We start from the raw sequence: 19,977 nt of genomic DNA on the forward strand, positions 1-19,977 counted from the left end.
GTCTCCTGCGATGCGCAGTGCCTGTGTGTTGCCGCGTCTATATCCGCTCTCGTATGTGGAAGCGTGTTGTCTATTCGATCCGCCTCCTCGTGTGTTTCAGGCCTTGGGGGCCTGGAAAGTACCAATCATGCAGTCAGAGGACAGTGGGCTGTGAATAATTTAGTGTCCCTCACGCCTCAGGTGGTGGGCACCGCTTGAGGTGTGCCCCATGTCTTGTCTCAGGGGAAGAGTTATCGGTACGGTGATTGAGATGACCAATCAGCCTGTAAGTCCTCAGTGCTTTCAGCAGCCTTCCGTACCTGTCATGGCACTATTTGCCATAGGCCTGTGTGTCACCAAGCTCTCTTGAAATTAGCAGTGCATTTAAAGTTCCTCCCCCTCTGCTCTCCTTTTGTGGTTTGCAAGTGTGCCCAGGTTCGCCTTGCATTTCCGGTGATCCACTTACTTGGTAGACCGTATTGTGGCCTAAGGCCCCGCCCCTGTTGCGCGTTAACACTTCCTGCATGACGAGGGGTGCCCTACTGCGGCGGAGAGGGCCTCTGGATGGTGTGCCCCTCGTCACACAGTGAAGACGGTCTTGATCGTCTTCACGATTTTTATTCCCCGCCCCTCAATTGGGTGTTGGTGTCGCCCACCTGTTGGGTCTCGTTGCGCAGTCCACCCTGCACTGCTCCTGTGTGCTGTCCCTGCCGCCAATTGTCCGTACCCGGCCTGCTAGCCTTTACGTAGCAGCACACGGGTCCAGGGCACCCTCAAAGTTTCGCCTGCTGCATTCGGCTTGGCTTCCGGGGGGCAGCTGTGAATAGTTTGGCCTCGGGTGTCCGACGCGATCCGGCCCGTCGTTGTCGGCGTGAGCCCAGCGGTCCAGTGGTGCTCCTCCTCCTCCTCCTCTTCCTGGTCTCCAAAGGCTCCACACGGCCCAGGACGCTGCAAATGCATGGGCAGAGCCGGAGGACAAAACCGCTCCGATTTCATGCAGGTGGCTCCGGTTTATCACCAAAGTTTGTGAGGGTGGCGTGGATACACTCCCCCTTCCTCCAGTATCAGCAGCACCCAGGTTTTCGGTCAGAAAGTAGGATTTTCATAAGGATTGTAGGCAGCCCCGGCGGAGCTGCAGATTCCTACCTTTGCATCAGTCGGCTGTTCAGCAGCACCCCCCACGTTTATAGATTTTTAAGAATGGAGTAGCTCTGCTCCACCATTTGAGCAGAATGTTCTGACGGACATATTGGACAAAGGTCCACAAAGTGATCCGATACTTTCATGTGGCACTCCAAAAAAGAGTAATGGCAAACTTGGAGGTTCCGGAATCTAGTCCTGCAGTTAATAGAAAACTCACCAGGAAATAAAGGCCATCCAGTAGCGACCTAAGCTACCTGTCAAAACATCTGACACCAGAAAGGTTAGTGATCCAGGCACTACCCCTCCAGATAGGGTTGATAAACGTATTGATTCATGGGCGAAAATAGCTTTTTTTGCTGGAAGCATGGCTTTAAAGTCTGTCTACATGTGGACTGGGAAATTTACATCCACCCTGTAGGACTATGTAGCTATGGCGGCTGATCACATCCCCGAAGGGGAGGAGACGGCTTCATAAGAGATGGCAAAGAGGCTATGTGTGAGTCTCTTCAGTCAGGTCTGAACTCTGCAGACCGCATCAGCAGATCCATGGTGGGAGGCACTGTAAGATGCAGATTTGCGTGGTTGCGGAAGTCAGGTTTTGCACCTGATGTACAATCTAGACTCAACATGCCCTTTGAAGGCTCTCATCGATTTGGTAATGAGGCTGACAAAAGCCTTGAAAAGCTGCAGACCTCAAATGCGGCAGCCACGTCCTAATGTGCTGCCATCAGGCAGACACAGCCATTTCACCTTAGCAGATCATCTTGGAGGGTAGGTCCTTTTGTTTCTATTCCCCAGTTGGAAGAGCGAGAGGACAGGCTGGTCAAAGAGGACAAAGAAGACAAAGAAGATTCCTTCGTGGTGGACAAGGGAGAGGTGCAAAGCCCGTCCATGCAGCAGCGTCTTTGCCATCAGCTGCTGCTTCAGCCACTTCAAAACCTCTGAGGTCTTGACTCACCACACCCCGGTGGGAGGCATACTGTCGCATCATCTGAAAGAATGGTGAGGTATTACTTTGAATGCATGGGCATGGGCAACAGTAGCCCAAGATTACGGCCTCCCCTTTTATACAGATACCTCCGGATCATCCACTGGGAAGACATTTGCTAAATGTTCCAGATCCATTCCTGTTGCCGGACGTTTTGAGCCTGCTAGAGAAATGTGCTATAGAGCCAGTGACTGCAATGGAGAGGAACAAAAGATGGTACTCTTCGCTATTGCCTGATCCCCAAGAAGGACGGAGGACTGAGACCCATCTTGGACTTGAGATGCTTGAACAAGTTCCTCAGGAAGGACTAGTTCAAGATGGTCAAACTTTCAGATCTTTCAGGCCCTCCCTGCAGCTCCAGGATTGGATGGGGTCATTGGACCTTCAGGATGCTTATTTTCTTGTGCCAATCCATCACAAGCACAGAAAGTAATTGAGGTTCGGCATTGGCGGCTCTCATTATCATTTTCGAGTCATGCCATTTGTACTGACCTTCACCCCAAGGGTTTTCACCAAGTAAATGGTGGTGGTGGCAGCTAGTCTCAGGAGAGGGGGGGGAGATTCACGTCTACACCTACCTGGACGATTGGCTGATCAAGGCACGTTCACCCAAACAAGCCCTTGAACATCTCAGCGTAACCTGCCACTCTCCACAAACTGGGCTGCTCCCTCCCTCAATTACAAGAAGTCCCATATGATACCATCTCACAAGCTCCAATTCATCGGAGTGATCCTGGATGCATCCTCTGGGAAAAGCCTTGCCACCGGAGGTGAGGGCTCAAAACATTCTGCAGATGGTAACCAAATTCCAGAAAGCCCAGCTTCTTCCGGCCTTTGACTTTTTTGAGGTTGCTCGGCCTCATGGCATCCTGAATTTTCCTGTTGCCAGAGGCTCACCTGAGCATGACGTTCCTCCAATGGGCTCTCGGGACTAATTGTGCCAATTCTCAGGCAGAATGTCAGGCCTTCAGGTTCCAAGCAGAGTCGCATCAGGATCTTATGTGGTGGGCCTGCAAGGACAAAATTCTGAAGGGAGAACTTTTTGGCAACCATGGCCGGCGGTGCCTCACTTACTGGGTGGGGAGCCCACGCCAACGATCTGACAGTCATCGGTCGTTGGTCTCCATCGGAGTCTAAAGTACACATCAACCTCTTGGAGCTGAGGGCAATCAGACTAGTGCTGAAGGCTTTTCTCCCTTCTGTATGGGGAAAGAATGTCCTGATAATGACGGACAACACAGTGCCCATGTACTACCTCAACAAGAGGTGGTGTATGGTCACTACCACTGTGCAGAGAGGCAATACAGTTCTGGTTCTGGGCAATTACAAGAAGGAATATCCCTGTCGGCAGTTCACCTAGCCGGCGAGGGAGACCGCGGCGGCGGATGCTTTGAACAGGCAGAGCACAGTGTCCCACGAGTGGAAACTAGCTCAGGAAGTCCTTCAAGAGATCTTCACCTTTGGGGATCCCCTCAAGTGGATATGTTCATGACCAGTGTCAACCAGAAGTGCAAACTGTTTTGCTCCAGTTAGTTTCCCCCAAGAAGGGCTCTAGGAGACGCGTTCATGGTGGACTGGGAGTTTCCACTTGCTTACGCGTTTCCTCCAGTCCCCGTCATTCCTCACGTGATCAGGAGGTTGAGAAAGTTCAGGAAATCCATGATTCTAATTGCTCCGGATTGTGCCAGGAGGTCTTGGTACCCGGACCTTCTGGACATGTCCATCTGCCCTCCAATGCGTTTTCCACAAAGAGAGGACCTTCTCTCGGGAGAGGAGGGTCGGGTTCTCCATCCAAAGGTCAAGACACTCAACCTTCAAGCATTGGAACAAGTTCTGCAGCTGGTGTAGCGAAAAGGATGTGGACCCTTTTCAATGTGATATACCTACGGTGTCATAGTTTCTACTACATTTAGCAAATCGGGGTCTCCAGATTTGAATAATTAAGGGTTATCTGGCACCGCTCTCTACATTCTAGCGCACCTCGGAGGAGACATCATACTTCAAAATACTGTTAATAACTTCTTAAGGGACACCCACATTTCTTTCCTCTAACACCTTTCCAAGTCACAACTTGGAACCTTAATTTGGTTTTAAAGTTTTTGATGTGTGCACCTTTTTGAGACACTCCATTCCTGTCCATTAAGATTATTAACTTTGAAAACTATTTTGTTGGTTGCGATAGAAGCACACAGATTGAGTTGCCGGCCTTTTCCTGTAACCCTCTGTGTTGTGAAGTGCTTGTCCAGGTATTCAGGAATGCTGTGATGTCATGTGGAGTGTTGATCTCTGAATGACAGAATGTATGGGTGAGGGTTCTAGTTCAGGCAGTTGGGAAAACCCCTGCTTGGGTGATGGGAGCCAGTGTTTGTCCTATCCATGTAATTTACTTGTAATCTGTGTAACCTGCTTGTAAAGCTATCTTGAGAACCTAGTAATAAAGCTTGCAAGTAAACCTAAGAAGGCTGAAGGTCACATGTAACACTCAGTTTACCACCTTTTACAAGGATTAGGTTGCTTTAAATTCAAACCCTCATTCCTACCTAAAATTGTATCAGATTACCATTTGGAACAGAAAATTGTGCTTCCAACCTTCTATCCACCAACTCATCGTAGCAAGCAAGAGGAATGATTTCATAGACTCGACCCAAGGAGAGCTCTAAGCTTTTAGATTTCAAGAATAGCAAAATGACGCCAGCATGACAAACTCTTCATTGGGTATACAGGACATAAGATAGGTCTGTCAGTTACCAAACAAACCTTGTCGAGATGGATAATGCTGGCTATTTCAGAGTGTTAACGGCTAGCTGGAAAGGATCCCCCAGTAGGCTTAAGGGCTCATTCTACTAGTGGCATTGGCAACTTCCTCTGCCCTTCAGAGGGGAGTTTCAATAAAGGATATCTGCAAGGCAGCTACCTGGTCTACTATCCACACTTTTACAAGACATTATTGTCTAGATACTTCTAACAGTGAGAAGATTTAGGAAGGCAGTTATATGCTGCATTCTTGAAAAGTAATAACATTCAAAATGCATACACCCTCCTCCACAAAATGTAATACTGCTTTGGGAGTCTATCATAAGATGAGGAATATATCCAATCGAAATAACGTTACCACAGCTAAGTAACTTGTTCTTCTAAAGGAGTTTTAAATGAGCTCAATGAATGGTTCTGATTTAGAGGGGATGCAACTTAAGATGTTAATGGTCTGGGATTCTTATTTAACCGTCCCCTGTTGACAAGAGTTTTTATCACCATAGACATGGTCAACATTATAAAGGGGGTTGTTGCTCCTGATAAACGACTGATCATGACCGTTTTCACAATCATCAAGATAAGTATCTTTGGGAAAGGAAAGCTCACTCTGAAGTCATTACATACTCTGGCATTGTTGCCTTCTCTTCCTCTAAGACGGACAAATACTGTGTCTCTCCTGAATGAGTTGTCCTTTTTTCTTTGTGGCCCTTCTCCTCCCAGTTTATACCACCCCCAGGGTTAGGATCAGGTAGCGGCTGCCTTCCCCTGGCCACCTGGGAGGAGACTTTAGGTATGGTCTTTGTGAGGACTCTGCAGGATTCATCACAAGACACATGCTTAATTGCGCTAACATCATGATCCTAATGAGGCATTTGACTGTTCCATTGTTGCTAGTAATAGCAACACTCCTTCAAATAAGTGGGTTTTTAGCCAGTAGTGGTCACCTCTGATCTACCCCAATGAAACCGGAGAAGGATGTATGTACTCTAAAAGTAGAACTAACAGAAAGCGCCCACAATGTGTGGGACACTCACGTCTGCCTCCCACCTTTTGCTACTGGACACCAGTTGGTTCTATAATTACACAGGAACCTTAGTTTTGCCCAAATATTTTCAATTCGATTTAAGAAATCACTTGCACTCTGTTACATCATACAACAATATATATATTTTTCTTTTTTACTACAAAGTAAAGACAAAAACATAGGAAAACATGTATCGGATCACTACATAAACATGATTTTGACAGCTACACGCGTTTCGGGGAGCCCCCAAGGAGCAATCAATTTTGTTTTTCTTTCAAACATTTCTCCTCCAAAGGATCTACAATACAAAACGTATATATTTCCATTATATTAAGTTATCGTAATTCTTAGTACATGAACATTTCAAATTTGTAGTAACTACATTGTTAAGAATCTGTCATGGTTAAATCTGTGATCATTTACTTGGTGTAGGCCTTGTACTAGCAGTCCAAACTGAATATGTAAACCTTCTCATGTTAAGGAGACACTAGGATGAATCCTTCAAAAAGGTGGTATTTGGGCAAAACTAAGATCCTGAGTGGGGATCTTTATTGAAAACTCATTCTAATTAAAGAATTGACTGCTCCCAGTAGCAAAAGGTGTGTGGAGATGCGAGTGTCCCACAGATTGTGGGCATTTTCTGTTCTTGTTGTACTCAACCCAGTACCAGGGTTGTAATTCTGTCTCACACACTCTATTATAATAATAATAATAATAATAATACTTATCTAGACATACATTTAATTTAGGTGTGCTCCTCACCATTTTTGTGTTTGCAGATTATACTCTTAAAAGTACCCATAGGGTAGTCCATCCAGATCTGTCTGTATACAAGCCTTCCTTCCTAGTTTGAAATCCACAATTTTGTACTGTTGCTAGTATTTTATATCTGCAATTTGTTGTTGTTGGAAGCCATTTGCTGTTTCTATGGAATATTTTTCCATAGCCAGTTCTAGATGGTGCAAAGTTAGTTGATTTAATTTCTTTTACATGTAGTTCAGTACAGAATGGGATGATTTCTGCACAGTATATGTATATCACGCTATGTAGCGACTTCTAATGCAGGCAGGTTTCATGTGCAATGCTACCAGGTGATCTAGCTCTGTTTTCCATTTGCAGCTTTTGTTTTATTTTCCAACTTTAAATCATTTTGTTCTTTAACCTTGCACTTTTTTTGATTTCATCATTTCTTTTTTTCGTGTAGCATCACACACATCTTCTCCTAACCTCTTTTACATCAGTCCCCACCATTCCCTTTTGTCATGATGCTAAAATTGTATTGGATAAAAAAATGCATTGCACAGGGAGTGGGCTATTTAAGCCCAAAGGGGAATATTGGCTTCATTTCGTCACATTCCAAATGATGAGACATTGTGGATAATGTTAAGTTAAATTTGTCCGAGTCCTAATTTCGGATTAAGGTGTATCATGTGTTATCAATAAAAGTACCTAACATGCCACATTTCTTGACTACAAATGTAGAACCTGCTTTGTTACGGTAAAGTCCTTCATGTTCCACTGTGTGTCTCAAATCTAAAGAGTATTCCCCCAGGCAAAATAATAAGTTGCACAACTTGTGTATTACAATGACCTAGGATGAAAGCTGGTTTTACAGTATCCCTCGACGTGCCTTTGCCGATCGATTTTCTAAGTTTGTATAAATCTCAAACAAATCAAAATATTTTTTTTTAAAACTTTTTTTTTTCCCAACCTTCAGGTTGCATTGAAGTAACTCTTGCTCTGCACAGCCCACCTTCCCTACCGTATCAAGATGGATGTTTCCCATTTTGTCCTTCCCAATGATATCGGGATCTCCATCTTGGATTGCAAAGAAGCCTTTGCCTTGCTTTCTCGTGAGGAGAAGCTGTATGCCCACTTCCTCTCACGGGCTAGCTGGTATGGGGGCCTGGTGGTACTCTTGCAGACCTCACCCGAGTCTCCTGCCATCTTTGTCCTACTGAGCAAACTCTTCCGGCATCAAGAAACCGAGGACCTAAAGGGGCTGGCGCTACAGTTGGGCATAACGGAGGAGGAGTATCAGGTCTGTAAAGTCTGGCTGGTATGGATCTAATTGCATTTTCCAATGTAAGTGGTTTATGGTGGAGAGGCCTTAGGCACTTATGCCACTGAACACCAAATAAATGAAGTGGCAGAGTAGCCAATGGGAATTTCAGTGTCCAAATAGCAAATCTGCAATCAATGACTTCAGTTTTTAAACATTTGCCAGGTTAATGGGCATGGGCACTGAACTGTAGTCTTGTCCTTAAGGCTCCTCCCACAGAAGTATCCAAGCATTGCATAAACTGGAAATTGAACTCCTCTCTCATCCGAAGTATTAAGATCCACCTCCTCCCTCCCAAACAGTTGTGATGCACTGGAGCGATGATGGTCAGTTATTGAGTACTATCACCTGTATAGTTTTTCTGCCAAAGTATAATCAGTTGAGCAGTCTTACATTTGAGTTAATGCTTTTTAAGTCAAGAATAGCCTTTCTAGGGCTCCATACCCATCTACAGAGGGTTAGCAGGTAACTGAGTCACAGTATATTTTCTATTTGGAGGTAATTGGAAGCCAGTGAGAGATCACCTGTTACATTTCTGACTTTCTCTCTTCCCTTTTAGGCGCTATTGGTGTACACAGCTGGATTGTTTGCCAACATGGGCAACTACAAATCCTTTGGGGACACAAAGTTTATCCCCAACCTGCCCAAGGTAAGACTCCCCATATTTCCTTCTGCACAGTGTTTTTGAGAATATTTATGGGCAGCAACTCACATTTCTATCTTCCTCAAGATAGTTGGGGGAGGAGGAAGGGTAGGGGAGGGAGTGGGGAAATGGGAGTGGGAGGGGTTGAAAGCAAAAACTGTTTTTTCATGACTCACTGATGCATCCATTATTTGACATTCTATGTAACTGTCGTCGTGCATCCAAAATGTGTTTTGATCCATGTCGCATTTGATGTAAAACCATTAAAATACAATAAAAAAAGGTCTCCAGTAATTCTCTCCCAGGTGGGACTTCCTCATTGTGTTGCAGAGGTCTCTTTGAAGCTCCCAGCTCTCATTCCATATCTAGAGGAGGTACGTCATGTTCTCCGGGGAGAGGCTGCAAAGCTTCCCAACAGAGAAAAAAAGAGCATCTTGGGCAAGGCCTACCACACATTGCGGGTCAGAGGCAGTACAAAATGGCCCTGCAGCTAGAGGTCCAGTGAAAAATAAGCGTGAACAAATACATCACATGAAATTGGGTTCTGGCAGTTTTAGCAGAAAAAAAGGGTCCCCATCTCCCAGCATAAGAGTGAGTGAGTGAGTGTTAAAATATCCCACTCGGAATAAAGCAAAAAATCCCAGAAGTCCTCTAGGGGTCTCTCAGGTTGAGGGGAATTGGCTGTGAGGAACCAGAGGGCGTTCTCACTTCTTTCCTCAACGTATCCTCCCCCCAGGTGGCCAGGGAAAGGCTGTTGCTTTCAGATCCGAGGGAGGATCACCTGGGTGAACAAGACTTTGGGAGTGGAGATGAGGCACCTTTGGGTGAGACACGGTATCCCCCAGATCCCTTTTCCAATGAGCCTAATATTCCCCAAGTCTTTGTCGAGTGTTATCAGTCCCTTCCCTATTTTCCTAGACTACCTACTCCCAGCACACACTACTTGGGTACAAAGACGAGGAGGCTACCGTTGAAACAGAGGAAAAACAGGACGAAGAAATATGAGCACTCTATTTGTTGGGTTCATTACCATGGAGCCGGGAACTTTAAAACGGGCTCAGCTGAGGGGTTTCGAGGGAAACACAGCAAGCACGAAGGAGAGTACTAGGGCAGAAGTTGTGGCGGCGAACAGTCCCCTTCCTCAGATGCTGGGAGGTTTATGGAGCAGGATCCGGTACGAGCGAGAGGGGCTTGTTGGCAGTATGAAGCAGAGTGAAGAAAGCAGTGCGGTGGAGAGCGAAGGTACCAGGAGAGTTAGAGAGGCTCTCGAACGCTCAACGGGAATGACAGATGACCAGAGTTCTGCAGTAAGCAGCTGGGAAGCAAGGATGCTGTCAAACGTCAGAGGAAAAGAGCTTACCAGAGACGAGTCTCCGGGAAGTCGCCAAAAGGGGAAATCTGACCGTAAGAAAGCCGGTGTCTGCCTGGGTGATAAGGGGGCGCCAGATAGTGTATGGGCGGTTTTGAAGCCAGAGACAGTTGATTTTGAATATCTGAATTGAAAATAATATAAGGAAAAAGTGAATGGAAAGCAAGTATTGCCAAGAGTCCAGTAAGCTAACATTAAGAGTTCAATGATCAAGCATTGCCAAGAATAATTAAGCAAGAGAAATACAACAGTAGCAAAGCCGCTATGCAAGAGAATGTGTTTCCTAGCAGGATAGTGTACTGGAAGCTTATGATGTATTGTGCAACTTGAACTATAACGGCAACCGTGTTTCCTAGCAGGAGTGTGTATTGGAAAGCATATGTTGGTTTTGCAAATGAAAGCTACTGAACAAGTGGATATTAATGTAATCTGTGAGAATAAAGCTCCAAAGGCAGTTGAAAACACAGCGAGTCAAGTCTCATTGTGAAGCTGAAACTGTGGCCAGAAACCTATGAAACAGAACGAAGTAAGGTGTGTTGGTTGCGTTACCTGTAATGGGTGGACCACGTGGTCCGATAACTGCGCCTAGATCGAATACACCCACCTAAGGAAAAGCCACCCTGTGATTAAATAAAGCAAGCCTATGTGAACTGAGAGTAATGAGCTGAACTTTATAAATTGGTGACAAGTAACCAAACTCAAAGAGCTGGGGAAAAATCCCTAGGAACTGGGTTAGGTTGTACCTTTAACTATCCCAAGGAATTGTGCTTATGAAACATTGGAAGACTTGAAAGCCAGGGGAAAGGAACCCATTTGTTGTAAATTGACTATTTGAATCATGGTGAAGGGAAAGCCCTTTTCCACTTCAGAGCTGGAAGAAGCTCTGAATTATTGTTTGGTACACTTATCATTTAATGCTAACATCTCTACATTTCGAGGGGATTATGTCCTCCGACGTATTGCACATCTATCACAGGTAATGACCACAGCTGTGCTGCTTCGGAAACATTTTCGGCGTAGGCGTCCTGCGTCGATACGTTGTCCCTCAAGGGCCTCTGTCGAGGGTCGACGCCACCGGATGTTATATAAAGGACGCACGGGGCCCGTAGCCTCAGTTCCGTTTTTTCCGCAAACGTGTTTGCTTCGGAATCTCCGCGCGCTCGATTCTTCTACTTCGAAAGCAATGTCTTTGTCTTCTTCTTCCCCGAAGTCGGGCTTTAAAAAATGTCGGGACTGCGGTTCGAAAATGTCCATCACGGACCTGCACGACATCTGCCTCTGGTGCCTCGGCGAAAGCCACGCCACCGACGACTGCCAGTCCCTGAAATCGAAACCTCGAGGGAGCGGAAGAAGAAATTAACGGTAGGTAGGGTGTCTAAGCCCCATAAGTCAATCTGCTGGACTTTCGACCGCCGACTCGAGGGGTGACTCTCCGTGTCGGCAAAAGTCCAGGGGGTCTCGGAGTGTTTCCTGCCATTCCTCTGCCTCCTTGTGGCATTCTCGGAAGCGCCGTCACCGGTCGCCTTCCCCGTCCTCGTCGGAGGACTCTGCCAGACGGCGGTTGACTTGTCCCACCAAGTGTTCGTCACGGGCAGAATGGGATGCATTCCACCAGCAGATGATGCAAGGCACAGTTCCGGCCGCGCCTTTGAAAGAAGCCGGCATGGACCGGGCTCGGTGTACCACTCGCACGCCTTAGGGCTCGGGCGGTCAGCGTGATCATCGGGAGTTGTCGAGGTCCTGACCGGACAAGGAAGATCGCCGTAGCCGTGCCAGATCCAGGTCCTGGTCCTTGACGCCATCGAGACCGTCTGAACCTGTGAAGCCTTCGAGGAAGGCGTCGACGCCATAGGTGCCGTTTCCGTCAAAGGACGCTCCCGGGGCTCCGGTCTTGAAGTTGTCGACACCGTCGGCACCGACGAAGACATAGATTCCCTCGTCGCCTTTTGTGGAGGATTTCCCGGAGGTGCCCCGGTGGGCTGTGGAAGCTCTGAGGAAGGCTCTCGGTAAATCTGTGAGGCCTGTTTTTGAGCCCTACTCTGTTCCTAATCCCAGATTGGATTTTTTCCAACCTTTTGGAGTATATTTCAGAGGTGGAGGAAGGGTCTGATGAGGAGTTGGTTGTCCCTCCTGATGTCCCTAATGACCTTTTGTCTTGTCACAGTCAGATGGAAGACCTCGTCAGTTCTTGCATGATGCCAGTGGTCTTGACACGTCTCCGGAGGTGGAGTTTGGCAGGCCTGAGCCTGGTACACATGCCGAATCCTCCTATAGGCGTCTCATGTCCAGGGTAACTGAATACTTGGGGTGGTCTACTCCACCTGTTGATTTTGATCAGGATGATCTGACGGACATCCTGGACCAAGGTCCACCCACTGACCCGGTGTTGCCATTTCACATGGCTTTGCAAAGAAGGCTGGTGGTGGCTTGGACTGCTCTGGAGAGTCTCCCGGCAGTTGGTAAGTCGCTTCCGAAAAAATCCCGCCCAGCCATTAGTGACCCCTGCTACTTGTCGACGCACCCTACTCCGAAGAGTTTGGTGGTTCAGGCGGCTACGGCCCCAGCGAAGCAGGCTGCATACCCTACCATCCCTCCTGATAGGGACGACAAGCGCTTTGATGGTTGGGCGAAGAAGGTATTTTCTTCTGGGGGTATGGCTTTGAAGGCAGCCAAATCCGTTTGTGCCTTGGCGAGATTCACTCACACTCTGTGGAATTGTGGGGGCTGTGCATATTCCCAAAGGGGAAGAACGGGATGGTTTTCTAGCCCTCGTGCAAGACCGCAAGGATGCCATGTGTGAATCTGTTCAGTCGGGTCTGGACATGGCTGACTGTGTCAGCCGGTCCATGGCAGCGAGCACCGTGATACGCAGGTTTGCGTGGTTGCGGAAGTCCGGGTTTGCTCCTGATGTGCAATCCTGACTTCTCAACATGCCCTTTGATGGTGTCCATCTGTTTGGCAGCAAGGTTAACGAGAGCCTTGTGAGGTTGCAGACCCCCAAAGCTGCAGCAAAGTCTTTGAGCGCTGCAGTACAGTACAAGTATGTGGCTGGAACGGGTGAAGTATGTGGCTGGAACGGGTGAAGTATGTGGAACGGGTGAAGATGACGTATGTGGATGGATGATGTATGGAGAAAGGATAACGTGGGTAGATCAAATGAAAGGAGCAGTGCATGGAATGGATTGGAGTGCATGGAATGGATTGGAGTGCATGGAACGTTTGAAAGAGCATTGAAAGGAACAGTTTTGAGTGCTTGAAACGGTCGTAATGCATGGAACAGTCGGAGTGCATGGAACGGATGGAGTACATGGAACTATCCGATTGGGCTCGATCTCAAGCACCTAAGGTAAACTACCATAGCACATCTCCACGCTTACTCTCTTCTTTACACCACCACTCAACTAGAACACAGCGATACTATGACACCATTCGGTATAGCTGTTCTCATACCATCATTTGCCTCATACACCCCATCACTCTAATTAAACACTGCTGGCTACACACCCTCCAGCGTAGGCGTTCTCCTCAGGCCTAATGCAGCCAGAATCGATCTGGATAACAACCTGCCAGAACGGACACATACACTTGATCTCTCAGTCACCACACCTACCGCTAAGAAGCAGCTATCGCACGAATGCCACACCAGCTGCACACATATCCGGTGCTCACACGCACCTTGACTCTCTCTATTCTCTCTACTGACTTGAACTTCGGTTCCCGAGGGCATTCAACTTACCTGCGCCTTGAGACCATACCAATGGTACATGAGGCGCTATATAAATGCAAAGTAACATAACATAACAGTACGTCAACCTCTGCCTTTTCGTCCTAGGGGACAGCAATGGAGGGGAGGTTCCTTTCTGTACTACTCCTCCTTTGGTAGATCGAGAGGAACTGCCAGTCAAAGGGGCCACCGTAGGAGTACCAGAGGTTGAAAGCAAGGTACTCGAGGTGCCAAAGCCGCTCGGGCAGTTGCCTTTTTGCCTTCAGGCACTGCCGCAGCCGTGTCAGCTGTCATGAGGCCATGTCCCATGGTTTGCCGGTTGGGGGTAGACTTGCGCAGCATCTTGGAAAATGGCGAGCCATTACTTCAGATGTGTGGGTTCTGGAGATCATAGCTCACGGTTACTGTCTTCCCTTACGGCAGCGGAATCACGACAATCCACAGTGGAAGCTCTTTGAAGCATCCGGATCCGCTCCTTGCGCAGGAAATCCTATCCCTGCTGGAGAAGGGCGCCATAGAACTGGTGCCTGTAGTGGGGAGGAACAAGGGATGGTATTCCCTTTTATTTTTTTTTTTGATCCCGAAAAAAGACTGGGGGAATCGAGACCCATCATGGACTTGCGTTGGCTGAACAAGCTCCTCAGGAAGGACAAGTTCAAGGTGGTAACTCTTTCTCAAGTCCTCCAGGCCCTTCAACTTCAGGATTGGTTGGTGTCTCTCGACCTCAAGGATGCTTATTTCATGTGCCGATTCATCCAAAGCACAGGAAGTACCTGAGGTTCGCGGTTGGCGACTCGCATTTTCAGTTTCGGGTCCTGCCGTTCGTCTTGACCACCGCCCCGAGAGTCTTCACCCAGCTGATGGCGGTGGTGGCAGCGTATCTCAGGAAAGGGGAGATTCACATCTACCCCTACCTGGATGATTGGTAGATCAGGGCGCGCTCTCCCGAGCAAGTTTCGATCGCGGCAGTTCATCTGACCGGAGATGAAAACGGGGCTGCGGACGCTCTGAGCAGGCAGAGCACGGTCTCTCACGAGTGGGAGCTGGCTCGGGAAGTTCTTTTGGAGATCTTCACCCTTTGGGGAACCCCACAAGTGGATCTCTTCGCCACCAGTGTCAACCGGAAGTGCGAGAGATTCTGCTCACAAGAATTTCCTCTAAGAGGAGCCTTAGGCGACGCGTTCATGGTGGAGTGGTCCTTCCCACTGCTGTATGCGTTTCCTCCAGTCCCCGTCATTCCGCAAGTGTTGCAGAGTTACGGAGGTTCGGTTCCCGAATGATCCTCATTCCTCCTGCATGAGCCAGGAGAGCGTGGTACCCGGACCTTCTAGACATGTCCATCTGCCCTCCACGCCGTCTTCCCTATCGAGACAATCTGCTCTCACGGGAGGGGGGTTGGGTTCTCCATCCAGAGGTCAAGTCTCTCTGTCTTCATGCTTGGTATCTGAAAGGTTGAGGTATAAGGATTGGGACCTCCCTGAAGACGTGATGGAGGTGTTGCATTCAGCCAGAAGGCCCGCAACGAAATCCCTGTATCGTTGCCGTTGGAGAAAGTTCTGCGACTGGTGCAGGGTACAGAATGTGGATCCTTTCCAATGTTCCATTCCTTTTGGTTTTGTCTTTTTTGCTTTCCTTAGCCCACAAAGGCCTGCAAGTGGGTACCATTAAGGGTTACCTGGCGGCGCTGTCCATATTTAAGCGCTCGTCTGAGGAATGTTCTTATTTTAAGATTCCTTTGATTTCTCAGTTTCTAAAAGGGCTAACTAATGTGTTTCCGTCGTCGCCTTTCCAGGTGCCAGGATGGGATTTGAATTTGGTTTTAAAGTTCCTGATGGGAGCTCCGTTTGAGCTCTTACATTCTTGTCCGTTGCGACTGTTATCCTTTAAAATCTGTATTTTTAGTTGTGGTTACTTCCGCACGCAGAGTGAGTGAGTTGCAGTCCCTTTGCGCCAAGCCACCCTTCAATGTGTTCCATAAGGACAGAGTTGTCCTTAGTGTGCTGCCTTCTTTTCTTCCGAAGGTTGTGTCGGAATTCCATTTGAGCCAGAAGGTAATTCTTCCAGCGTTTTATCCTCCTCCACATCCTTGTAAGGAAGAGGAGAGGCTCCATAGGTTGGATCCTAGGAGAGCTTTGAGTTTCTATATCTCACGGATGTCCCGGGTCAGAGTGGACGATCAGCTCTTTGTTGGTTATGCTGGAAGCGTTTAGGTCAGGCTGTTTCCAAGCAGACCTTGTCCAGATGGATCATTTTGACGATCTATGAGTGTTACCGTTTGGCGGGAAAGGACCCTCCAGTAAGTTTACGGGCTCACTCTACTAGGGGTGTGGCTCTACAGAGGGGCATTCCGATTCGCAATATTTGCGAAGCAGCCACATGGGCCTCTTTCCATACTTTTGTGAGACACTTGCTTGGACTCCATCCATGGGCAGGATTTGGCCTTTGGCAAGGCAGTCCTCTATTCAGCAATTTGATTGGGCATTCTAGTATTCTAAATTGGTAAATTATTTTCCCACCTCCCGTACGTTGGTACTGCTTTGGGGGTCTGTCATAGATGTGGAATACGTCGGAGGACACAATCCCTTCGAAGAACAAGTTACTTACCTTATCTAGTAACGTTCTTTCGATGGGATGTTCCTCCTCCGTATTCCACATCGAACCCTCCCAGCCTGCCCCTCTACAGAATTTCTTATGAAATTGCAGCTTACGTTTCCGCAAGGCTTTCTGCAGTCATACTGGCAGGAGATTGGTGCCACACGTTCTGGGAAAAACTACAACTGAGGCTATGGGCGCTGTGCGTCCTACATATAACATCCGTTTACGTCGACCCTCGACGGAGGCCCTCGAGGGACAACGTGTCGACTTCGACGCAGGACGCCTACGCCGAAAACATTTCCGGAACAGCACAGCTGTGGTCATTACCTGTCATAGATGTGGAATACGTCGGAGGAACATCCCATCGAAAGAACGTTACCAGATAAGGTAAGTTACTTGTTCATTGTATTCAGCTAGATGTAAGGGCAAGTCTAGGGTTTGGACCCAGACATTCTTTTGCTTTGGACTTCCTGACACAGACTATCATTAGTTTGATGTAGGTAGGGAAATCCCACCTTAGCTTAGGGCAAGTTAGTTATTTTCCGAACCCTCATATTTAGTTAATAGTTTATACGTTAAACCTCTATATCGTTGTCTGTGTCTCATTCATAATGCCTTCACATGGCACAAGAAATGAAAATTCTCCCTAACTGGTAGCAATCCCGATGGATGAACAGGAATCCAGTTAAAACAGCACTATCCGTTAAGACGGGGATCCAACTTGCCCAGCAATCTGTTGAAATCAGAAATCCAATTAGAGGCAATTGGGCAAAAGGGGAAAACACAAGGATATGTGGCAAGGAGCGAGCAGAAGAAACTGGAAGAAGCTCCATAGAATGAGGAGAGAAGGAGAAGCTTAGCGCTAGGACAAGCGAAAGAAACAGAAAAAGTTGAACAGTGACACAGCAACTCGGAAAGTTGCAACGTGACGGTCTCCGGGAGGTAACCGCTTATATCCGGGTCTCGTGTGGCTGCATTCTGTGTACGTCTGGACTAGGATGACAGCGGGAGACTAGAGCACTTCACGTGCCTTCCAAAATGCAGTATCTGCACCACAAGGTCGTCTGAAAGCACGTTGTGGGCTTATGCATGACCAATGGAAGAGCTTACAGAAAAGAAATGTAAAATAAATAAAAGGGAAAGCAATGGAAACAAGTGAAGACTTGTAAGGCAACATGGAAGGAGACCGGATTCAACAGAAAAGGTCAGCAATGAGGTACAAGACAGCAGCGTAGCTATAGAAAGAGGGGCTGCAAGGCATATGCACATTGGGGTGCATGCCAGTATGGTAAAAACAAATTGCTCCATCTTTCAGGCATTGCATTCTTTAGCCTAGACTTAAATAGCCCTTTGGGCCACTATGACGAACTCCCGATCAGAGGATTATCCTGACACCCAGCAGCTGCTTCCAGCTCCTGTAATTCATGGAACAATTTCGACCCTTAATCTGTGGAAACCCCAAGCCATAGACTACCTTGAGCAGCTTCTGTGTGATGTAGAAGAAGACAGTTTGTTTATTATTTTGTATTGCGCACCAGACCCGTGGGTATCAGGACTCATAGCATAAAACAACTTTAAGCTCAGTTACACAATGAGAATATATAATACAGTGCATATGATTTATACAAGTTAAGCAATATCCATCAAACGCAGATATATAGTTGTGCATACATCAAGGTTTCATAAAAAGCAGCAGAACATAGTCTGAAAACAATTGGACGAATGGTCATTTACAATGGCTAGTCAAGACTGTACATTTAAATCACAGGTAGGTGGATACTTATCTACGATTATTTACAAGGTGGCAGAGAAGATTAATTGTAGGTGTCAGCGGACTTTATTTATCTGAGTCTTTGATCCATCTTATTAAATTTTGGCGGAAGTTCTGGTAAGTTTGGTCTGCTCTCAATAGGGGGGTAAGGCATTCCAAAATTGGGCTGCCTTGACCGTGAAGCTATTGCTAAGGCAGTTGGTATTGGATAATCTGGTGGTTCTTGTGGAGGATTTTCTAGTAAGTCTTTCAGTCAAATAGCAAGGTGCAATGTTGTTCAGGCATTTATAAGTGAGTGAGGAAACTTTTAGATTCATTTTATCATGAGTTGAAAACCAGTTATTGGCTCTGCTAATCTTGGAAATGTGTTCTCTCCTGGCTATTCAGAGTGCTGCTCTCAGGGCATTATTCTGAAGGAGTTGGATTTTTGAATAGTTTGTTTGTTGGCTCCTATGTACAGTGCGTTACAGTATTCGAGCTTAGACAAAATAAGCGCTCTGGCCAAGGTAATGCAACTGTTGTTGGACAGAAAGGGTTTACCTTCTCTCATCAGTTTGCAAGTATAAGCCGTGGTCGAGGCCATAGCGTTTACTTGTTCATTGAGAGACAATGTAGAGTCTTGGTAGAACCCCAGGATTTTCACCGCCTTAGCAACAGTGATGGTGTTATTGTCAATATTAAAGGCGGTGTAGTTGGGGCTCAGTTTTTTAAGGGTTGAGGTCGTGCCCAAGATAATGATCTCAGTCTTGTCATCATTCAGGCATAGTCCATGGGTGGCCATACATGCCTGGATGACGAGCTATGCCCTATTCACTAAGGCCAAATCCTTCTCGTAATCCCCAGTAAGTGGTAGGAGGATCCGAGTATCTTCTGCATAATTAGTGTAGGTGATACCAAGATGGTCCAGATCTTCGAAAAGGGGCTTTGTGAAGATGTTGTATAGGGTAGGTGAGACACAGGAACCCTGGGGCACTCCGCAAGTGATTGGGATGGGGTCTGCAGCTGCTGTAGGGGAAAAGACTCTCATAGTTCGATTACTTAGAAAGGATTTTATCCATGCTATAGCTTCTGCATAGAAATAGGCGGCAGAGTCGAGAGGGCTGCTTAAGACCTCGTGGTCCACGAGGTCGAATGCAGCCGAAAGATCCAGGAGAAGGGCTGATTTCCCTTTGCCCCTGAGTTCGTCTATCTGGGCCTTCAGATCTATGAAAGCTGTTTCGGTCTCGTGTTAGGGCCGGAAACCTGACTGACGTGCTCCAAGTAAGAGGTTGGATTCGAGGTGTTTTTGTATTTGTGAGTAGGCCATCTTGTCTATGATTTTTAAAAGAAAGGCACTGTAGTGATCGGTCGGTAATTAGTGAGTATACCTGGATCAAGGCTCTGTTTTTTAAGTAGTGGTAACACCCACGATTCTTTGAGGTTATTAAGGATAATGCCTGAGGAGAAAGAGGCATTGATGAGTTTTGTGATGAAAGGGGCCAGGTCTCTGGCCGCATCCTTTAGAAGTTGGGCAGGGCATTGATCGCCCTGGCAGTTTGAAGGTTTGAGCAATATAATATTTTTTTTCTGTTTCGAGTATGGTAACTTTAGAGAACTTAAAGCGCAGGGGATCAGCAGTAGTATTGGGAGGTGCAAGGGCGACAGTAGGTGGCGTGGTATAAGTTAGGGATGTTTTTTTCTTGGCAATTTTACACTGTAGGGCCGTAACTTTATTGGAAAGTGCTTGCTGTATGTTCGAGCACCATAATTTGTCTTTTACACACTTGTCAGGCACTGGGATGGGAGCTTCCAGTTCTTTCAGAATTAGAGTTCTTTCGTACTTGATTTAGCTTGTGATATTCTAGAATTGTAAGTTTCACGTTTAGCTAGAAGTATTTCATTTTTATAGAGAGCGGTTATAGTGCTGAGGTTGTTCTCGTTTTCCT

General features: G+C 47.1%; 1 protein-coding gene across 2 annotated transcripts in view; it reads left to right on the forward strand.

Moving 5' to 3' along the window:
• The window catches only part of DPP3 (dipeptidyl peptidase 3), a 768,056-nt gene that overhangs the window by 137,882 nt on the left and 610,197 nt on the right, over positions 1-19,977 (forward strand). For both annotated transcript variants that reach the window (XM_069644934.1, XM_069644935.1), the window contains 2 exons: positions 7,606-7,929; positions 8,510-8,599. In XM_069644934.1, coding sequence (XP_069501035.1) covers positions 7,660-7,929; positions 8,510-8,599 — 360 coding nt within the window. In that variant the 5' untranslated portion in view covers positions 7,606-7,659. The remainder of the gene's footprint in view (positions 1-7,605; positions 7,930-8,509; positions 8,600-19,977) is intronic.

Source organism: Ambystoma mexicanum, chromosome 2p (assembly GCF_040938575.1).
Source record: "Ambystoma mexicanum isolate Mex_15411 chromosome 2p, UKY_AmexF1_1, whole genome shotgun sequence".
Lineage (NCBI taxonomy): Eukaryota > Metazoa > Chordata > Amphibia > Caudata > Ambystomatidae > Ambystoma > Ambystoma mexicanum.